General features: G+C 35.0%; 1 protein-coding gene across 4 annotated transcripts in view; it reads right to left on the reverse strand.

Moving 5' to 3' along the window:
- Positions 1 to 8,995, reverse strand: part of ksr2 (kinase suppressor of ras 2) — a 105,292-nt gene that overhangs the window by 48,251 nt on the left and 48,046 nt on the right. For all 4 annotated transcript variants that reach the window (XM_016572758.1, XM_016572756.1, XM_016572755.1 and 1 more), the window contains exon 6: positions 322 to 497. In XM_016572758.1, coding sequence (XP_016428244.1) covers positions 322 to 497 — 176 coding nt within the window. The remainder of the gene's footprint in view (positions 1 to 321; positions 498 to 8,995) is intronic.

Here is an 8,995-nt window from a genome sequence, read left to right on the forward strand (position 1 = left end):
TACACACACACACATACACACATTTATAACACAAAAATATACAATAAAACCAAAAATTATAATAAAAATATAATTATAATAAAATTTATAATTACAATAAAAATTATAATCATCACTGTAACTTTAGGTAAAGTGTCCTTAATGTTCATGTGTTTATCTGATAATAATGACACCAGGTTGCTTTAGTGATCTGTCTGGATATTTGCCATGAGTCACAGAGACATGCAGAGGTTCTTCACGAGTTATGTTCTCATCAGCTGTGTTTTAGGTAGGACTGAAACAACGTGTTGTCCTGCAAAGAGGTTAATGGTTGTTACTCACTTGCTGAGGGGGTATCGGAGTGCACCGGTGGTGTCGAGGGGACAAAATTGGGGAAAAAGAAGGAGCGGAGTGAGTGATCGGAGTGGAGAGGAGAGCGCTGGGTTGGCAGGTTTTCACAGCTCCCAGCCACACTGCTGTGGATCTTCAGGTTCAGCGGCTTGTTCTTCTTTTTTGCTCTACAAAGAGAGTCAGAGGAAAAGACAAGATCACAGTGTTTACGATGTTGTATCTGGTTTCAAAACAACCACTTGCACGTCATGCTCCAGAAACAGATTTAGCTTCAAAACTCTGCATAGGTAAACCCGCATACACATGCATGCTTACATAAATTGATGTACTCAACAAAAAAAATTTTTTTTTTTTTTTATAAATTGCCTTGGTTAGGGTTGATTGAACATTATAACTAGTCACAGACCTATCCGTTTAGTGCATGAATGCAGTGCAGATTTAAATCAAGCTTTAGACCTGTTAGTAATGACAACCGAACCTAAAGAACATTTTATTGATAATTTTGGTAATATATATATATATATTTTTTTTGTGTGGATTTCTGACAAAGTAAAATTGCCTCTTTATAATCAAAAAGGAGTACACAGTGCAAAACAATAAAATAAAATAAAATAAAATAAAATAAAATAAAATAAAATAAAATAAAATAAAATACTGGAATGGAGCAAGGTGGAGAAGTTATTAAAATTTAAGATTATAAACTTTTTTTTTCCTTTGGAATAATGTGCACTGATGAAATGTACAAAATAAGTCAATAAAAATAAAATCAAATACAAATAATTTGCAAATAAAGCAGTGATTCATAACTGCTTCATTGATTATAATGCAATCTTCGTCAGAATACCTCACAAAACAAATATTGGCATTATAATGTAAATTATATTAATTAATGTAACCCAAATTATATATTTTTTGTCATAATCCTGTAGCCCTAAACTCATAAAAAGTCCTTTCATGCTACAGTTTTTGTTGCTGAATTGAGTACTTCTCAAATATCAGTAGGATACACACAATCTGTTAAACAATGTTGCTCACAGCATATATGAGAAACTGCTTATTTAAACACAAGTTTGCTTGTGAACTCAGGAAAGCTATTCTCCAACTGAGTCACACAATGAGAGATTTCTGGCTTCACACAATGAATAAACAGACCACAGGTTATCATGAGGACACAGTCAGCAATTAAAAAACACATTATAGCATTCAAATCCAATTAGATCCATTTATTTTCTGTGTGGGTGCATGTTTGCAAGGGCAGATGTCTTGCTGTTCAGAATATCCTTCTTTCTTCTCTATGAAAATGTCATCATGTCACCTTTCTCTTAACTTCATTAAGTCTATCATGTTTAATAATCAACGTAATAACCTAATAATGAAACAGACTTGGAAGCAACTGTGAGCGACTCTCACTGTCAGATCCAGATGCAGCTGATAATATGCATTCGCATGTGATCAAGTGCTACGCTTAACTAAGGCTTAACCACTTGTTTTTTACCTGTTTACAAGAATTTCTCAATACTGAGTACATTTTTTCAAAATACTTCACATTCCTCCAGCATGCACTTTCAGTCAGCAGTTTATTTTCTGTCAAACCATCAGAACATTTCATCAACCCATTCTACCATAGGGTAAACAGTTCCATGTGCAAAAAGGGGTTGTGCATTTTTACTAATGCAAAACATGAATTTTGCCAAATGTTCTCACTAAATCCATTTTGTATCAAAAGAAAGACAAAATAATGTACAGTTTAGTCCACAGACACCGCTGTTGTGCTGTCTGTATTGAGAAATGCACATAATCAATTGTTACAAAAAAAAAAACTGTATCCAAGATTTAAAGGGATAGTTCGTTCAAAAATTCTGACATTCTTCCAAACATGTATGATTTTTTTTTTTAGCTGTTGGACACAGAAGAAGATATTTTGAAGAATGTGGGTAACCAAGCAGTTGACGGTAGCCATTGACTTACATAGTATGGAAAAAAAACTATGGAAGTCAATGGCTACCGTCAACTGCTTGGTCACAACATTCTTCAAAATATCTTCTTTTGTGTTCAACACAAGAAAGAAACTCATACAGGTTTGGAACAAGGGGATGGTGAGTCAATGATTACATAATTTTCATTTTTGGGTGAACTATCCCTTTAACATGCAACACAACAAATGACCAGTAACAGCTAAACTACAGAATAAACTGCATGAATCTATCATATTGATATAACTATTTTTTTCTTCTTTCTTTTTTCCTCAAATCATCTTGCGTGCCAGATTGGACTCCTCCACAAGTCAAATTTGTGTTTGACAACCCAAATTTAATTTGTAACTAGACAGCAAAACAGTTTTCACCATATGAAAGAGCTTGAGTTGAATCAAAAGAAAAGTGTGGGCATCAAAACATCCCTGATTGGTGATTTCCAATGGTCAGATCATTCACTGAAACTACTTCTAAATGTAATAAATGAACAAATTGGATTTGATTTTACCCTGTGTAAATGTGGTGTCCTTTTGGTAAAAGCATTTATATTTATGAAGCTCTGAACTAGGATGGATAGACAGAAATGTCAACTAATAGCAAATTAAAAAGGAAACACTTACAACACGATGCAAATCATTAACAGATGAATGATTTTATGCCAAAAAAAGGAGGAAAGAAATTTATTGTTCAGCAATGGTTAGATATTTTTGGTGCATTGTGAGCATGTTTGTGTGTCTACCGCCGATAACAACAATGTGCAAGACTCTGAGAGCACAATGCATTAGTGTGTGGATTTGACAAATACTGACAGGTACAAGAGAAGCTTTCTTATTGTGCAGGAATAAGCAGAACGGTGAGGTGTGTGAACGCGAATGTGAAGAAAAAAGGGAGTCGGAGAACAGGAGACAAACAAACAGACAAATAAAGATGGATCAACAGAGTGACAGGCAGAGAAACTCTTCTTTTTTTATGCTTTTTGCTTCACTTCGTGGTCTCTCTCTTTTTTATTTCTTTTTTTTTATTGTGTCGTCTTGAAGTTTAAGGTTGGGTGTAAAGTTCCAAATAATCTGACAATTGCATCAAAATATTACACAGTTTGACATGAATGTTAAAACAAAACAAAATTTGATAGGGCTGTTAACTGATTAAAACTGGTAATTAAATCAAACATTTAAAAATAACCAAATCATTGAATAGACTTTACAAATAGTACAAATTCTAAAAAAAAAAAAAGTCTAAAATAATAAACCAGTATATTAATATCTTATATCCATGTTATTGAATATAACTTTATTACTCACCAACAGACTAGAGGAAAAAACATTATTGTCATGATGCATTTTTGAATGAAATTTGGGGAAACTATACCTGTAATTGTTAAATGAATAAATAAATAAATTCCATATAATTTAATATAAGTCTATCACTGACCTACAGATCACAAGAATAAATTGTATGTTTTAATGAACATAATTAATATATATATATATATATATATATATATATACACACACTGAGGGACAGAACTCCATCTTCTATCTATCCATCCATCCATTCATCCATCTTCTATCTATCCATCCATTCATCTTCTATCTATCCATCTTCTCTCCATCTATCTTCTATCTATTTATGCATCCATCCATCCATCTTCTCTCCATACATCCAACCATCCATCCATCCTCTGTCTATCCATCCATCCATCTTCTATCCATTCATTCGTTCATCTATCTTCTATCTATTCATCCATTCATCCATCTTCTGTCCATTAATCCATATTCAGGCTTTTTGAACTTTTTTCAAATAAGACTTTGTCAAGCCAACATTAAATTTTTTTGTAGAGAAACTTTGCTTTTCTAGATAGAAATTACAGTTATATGAATTTATTTGACTTTAGATTATTTTTTCTCCTTTCAAACTTGAAATACCTCCTTTCAAATTTCAATTTCAATTAGGTATTCTGTTTGCTACCTCAATTAAATTCAATAATTGGATTGAAATTCAAAAGGCATTCTCAATTAAATTGTGAATGGCACACAACACTATAATACACAGAAACACACTCACATACACACAATATCTGCCCATAAGCATCACATTAAAGAAACAAACTGCGGCTGGCCACTTTATATTGGTCAAATGGTTACTTTCTGCCTAAGTGGGCGGTTCTTATCTGGACTAAGCAGTAATGAGCAGCAGTCTTAATGCCCCTAGTCAGGTTATGTGAGTCTGCAGCATAATGCCTGCCGTGGACTCTCTCCTCAGTAAGACCAGTGCTAATAGGGAAGAACATGGAAAGTTAGGCTTCATTACACCTCACCTACACTCATTATTTGCAACTCTGCTCTGCAGAACGGAGGGAAAAATGTGTCATTGAGGTGAAGGAGAGGAGCAGGGGTGCAATTTAATTTATCTACTTAACAAGGTTTTATATTCAAGATAAAGCGCAAGAGACTCACAACACAGACCGTAAATGAGAACAAAGTGTATACTTATGTTCATGTGTGCAATTGTTATGCAAGATTATGAAAGAGTGAAAATGAAAACAAAAATTTACCATGGTAACCAGAGATTAAGAAAAAATGTCAATTAGCACAGCTAACAAAATATATTATTATTTCTCACACTTACTGTTTTTCAAAACACCTAGAAGTAACAGTAACTATGACATTTTGGCCGAAACTGTGGTTACCATGGTGAACTTTTGAAGGGAAAGAAAGGCTAATAACTCTGTTATGGCTTTTTCTTCTTTCTTATTAAAGGAATAGTTCACCCAAAAATTAAAATTTGCTGAAAATTTACTCACCCTCAGGCCATCCAAGATGAAGATGAGCTTGTTTCTTCATCAGAACAGATTTTGAGAAATTTAGCAATACATCACTTGCTCATCAGTGGATCCTCTGCAGTCAATGGGTGCTGTCAGAATGAGAGTCCAAACAGCTGATGAAAACATCACAATAATCCACAAATAATCCACACAACTCCAGTCCATCAATTAAAGTACTGTGTTTTCAAAAACTACATGTTTGTAAGAAACAAACCCATCAAGACATTTTTAACTTCAAACCGTTGCTTCCGTCTAAAATACGAGTCCTCTATCCATAATATTGCTTTATCCAGTGAAAAAGTTGTCTCGTCTGAATCAGGAGAGAAATATGCACAGATTAATGGATTTTAAAGTGGATTTTGATGTGAGAGAACAACAGGAGATAGACTTTTTCCACTGGAGAAAATCATGGACTTTGGACAGGTATTTTGGCCAGAACACGACGGTTTAAAGTTAAAATGCCTTAATGATGGATTTGTTTCCTACAAACATGCAGATTTTCACTTTACAAGACATTAATTGATGGACTGGAGTCATGTGGATTACTTGTGGATTATTGTGATGTTTTTATCAGCTGTTTGGACTCTCATTCTGACGGCACCCATTCACTGCAGAGGATCCATTGGTGAACCAGTGGATGGAATGCTACATTTACTCAAATGATGTAATGATAAATTTCTCCAAATCTGATCTGGTGAAGAAACAAACTCATCTACATCTTGGATGTCCTGAGGGTGAATACATTTTTAGCAAATTATAATTTTTGGGTGAACTATTCCTTTAAGTTAATAAGGACAGTCAAGAGAGAAAATCTGTATTATATAAAAGGGAATTTCATAACATAAACTAATAAATCATAGCATGTCTCTTTAAATGAGCAACATTTCATACTGTGATGGAACTAATAATTCGGATCTCTGCCAGACTGCACTGCATACATATGACTGAGATGAAAGGCAGATAGGAAGTGGGAGCTGATTCATTGATATGGGTGGTCTCTAGATACTCGTTCAGGGTCTCCAGGCAGGTTTGTGTCGGACAGCCCGACTCCCTTCAGTAGGGTACGGCTGTGATAAATCAATGATGCGCAGGGATGCAACTGAAGCCCAGGCCCTCTTAAACACTCATTTAAATTCGCAATCATGATTCCAATCTGGGCGGGCGGGAGGGTTAGAGTGGCTCATTACGAAGGCCGGACTGAGGAAAGGAAAACCCGCCACACTGGTGCTTATATGCCTTTAACCTGACCACTCATTAATGGGACAAAGAAAAAAAAGGCTGGCATTAACATGGATGAGGTTTTCCTAATGGTCCAATCACTCAAACACACAGTGCTTACACACACATGAAGGGAAATTTACAGCTTAACACATATAACACATACAGAAAATGTAAGCGTGAGAGTGAATGCCCCATATATATATATATATATATATATTCTTTCAAACGTATTTTTAAGACAAGAACAGTACATAAAACAAAAACTATACAATTACATTGAAATATAATATAATATATTATAATTGTGAATTATCATGGTAGTATTTGTTTTGCATTTAATTTGCTAAAGCCAAAATGCATATTTAATTTTTAAAACATTATGGTGATGAAATTACTTCAATGAGAATCATCAATGAAAATAATGAGAAATACAAACTCAAAAGAAAAACATTAAGATGTATGAGAATTGTTTTTAATGAAAAATAATGTCACAAATCTGAGTATTTTCATAAGATTAACCAGCTCAGCCAGATCTGAGTCCAAGTGCAGGTGTGTTAGAGTCGTGATTTGTGAGAGGAACCCAGTGGATTTGTCCTGACTCAATTAGTTGTGTGAATTTATGAGCTATTCGTGCACATTTTGAAGAGAGAGACCATTAAACACAGTTTTATGACTGCACAGCACTGCTGCCTTCAGAATGAGCGTCCAAACAGCTGAAAAAAAAAACATCACAATAATCCACAAGTAAACATGACTCCAAACCATCAATTAACATCTTGTGAAAAAAAAAACTGTTTGTATGAAACAAATCCATCACATAAAAAAAATCCATCCCCTGTTGTTCTGTTCTCCCACATTAAAATCCACCAACATATTTGTTTAGAACTGTTTTTGCTTGTAAAAGGTGCTAGATCTGTGCAGATTTCTCTCCTGATTCAGATAAGACAAAGCAATTTGGATAGAGGATTTGTATTTTTAGCCAGAAGCAAGAATTTTAAGTTAAAAACATCTTAATGATGGATTTGTTTATTAAAACATACAGCTTTTCATTTCACAAGACATTAATTGATGGACTGGAGTTGTGTGGATTATTGTGATGTTTTTATCAGCTGTTTGGACTCTCATTCTGACGGCACCCATTCACTGCAGAGGATCCATTGGTGAGCAAGTGATGTAATGCTAAATTTCTCAAAATCTGTTCTGATGAAGAAACAAACTCATTCACATCTTGGATGGCCTGATGGTGAGTACATTTTCAGCCATTTTTCATTTTTGGGTGAATTATTCCTTAAAAAACAAATTGGTAATGCATGCTTCAACACCAGATCTTCCCTCGCTCTGTTTAACAAGTAGTATTTAAAAATCACTAGGCTGCACAAAACCACAGAACATCCTTTGTTCATTAGCTACTTCAATCTTGCATTGGCCAAGAACTAATATTTACATACATTTATACACAAAATGTGTATTGGCATTCCATTGCATCATAATATGCTTGATTCACTCATTTTTGTATGACTTCTGTGAGCGCAAAGGAACATGATCCTATTTCCATATCCTTTAGATTGAAGCCCCGACTCCGCAATAGCCCTGAACTACGCAATGATCAAACACAGGTCTGCTCCTCTTCTCATTTCAAAAGTTTTCAGCCATAAAAAACACTCTCATTAAAAGTGAGAGATGTGGAGGGAGACAGAGTAAAGGTGAGGTAACAGACCTAATCAATCCAAACACAAAGGCTCGCAATGAAGCGGATGCAAATTTCTCAATTTCAAGTAATCCACGGCAGAATTACTTGAAGAAAAGGCTTCACGGCGTGATTCATGCGCCTCCTCCCCCGTATTCCACCCCTTCCCTGTCCCCTCTCCTGTATTTACTCCATTTCTCCATCGGAGTCTCCCAAGCTCATCAGAATAAATAAAGGAGTGCTTAACATTTGCCATAAAGGCAGCCATTCCCACGCATATACACACTCTCATTAAGTACTGCACAAACACACCTTAACTTTCATAAAGTGCACACATATTCTTTTAGACAACTTAATAAACGTAAACTTTCGCACATGCATTATAAAGATGCATGTGCTTTATAGTGTTCATTTTGAATAGGATTAGTAAATGTCATCTGCGTGACAAAGTTCTAGAGTGCAACTTTAATTAGGGTCTATTTCACACAGAAATCTGCTATATGACATCAAAAGACATTTTCTGTAGCTTTTCAAGACAAGCACATTTCTGTGAAAATTCTGATACTGCAATGCAATATACACTGAACAAAATTATAAACGCAACACTTTTGTTTTTTTCGATCGACGACTCAGCGCGTTCTTCAATCCGCAGACCGCGGCGACGCAGAGTGAGAAACAGAGGACAAGGTGTGTGTTTAACGATAGATTGTTATAATATATGCATCTGTACAGTTTACAAAATATCAATCGGTTTCCCCATCTACTGTAGCTAGCAAGTTTTCGCTGCGTTCACCCCTCATCACACCACAGCTGCAGTGAAAATGAAGCACATATGAACGCATACTTTATAAAACGATCATGTTACCATTTTCATTTGAAAATGTAACTTTCAATGTAATACATTTTCCAGTGCATGTGGCAAAGAGGTTTGCATACTTGAGCTAAGGAAAGAGGGTTGTA

The sequence above is a fragment of the Sinocyclocheilus rhinocerous genome, unplaced genomic scaffold (assembly GCF_001515625.1).
Source record: "Sinocyclocheilus rhinocerous isolate Xijiao unplaced genomic scaffold, SAMN03320098_v1.1 scaffold352, whole genome shotgun sequence".
NCBI lineage: Eukaryota > Metazoa > Chordata > Actinopteri > Cypriniformes > Cyprinidae > Sinocyclocheilus > Sinocyclocheilus rhinocerous.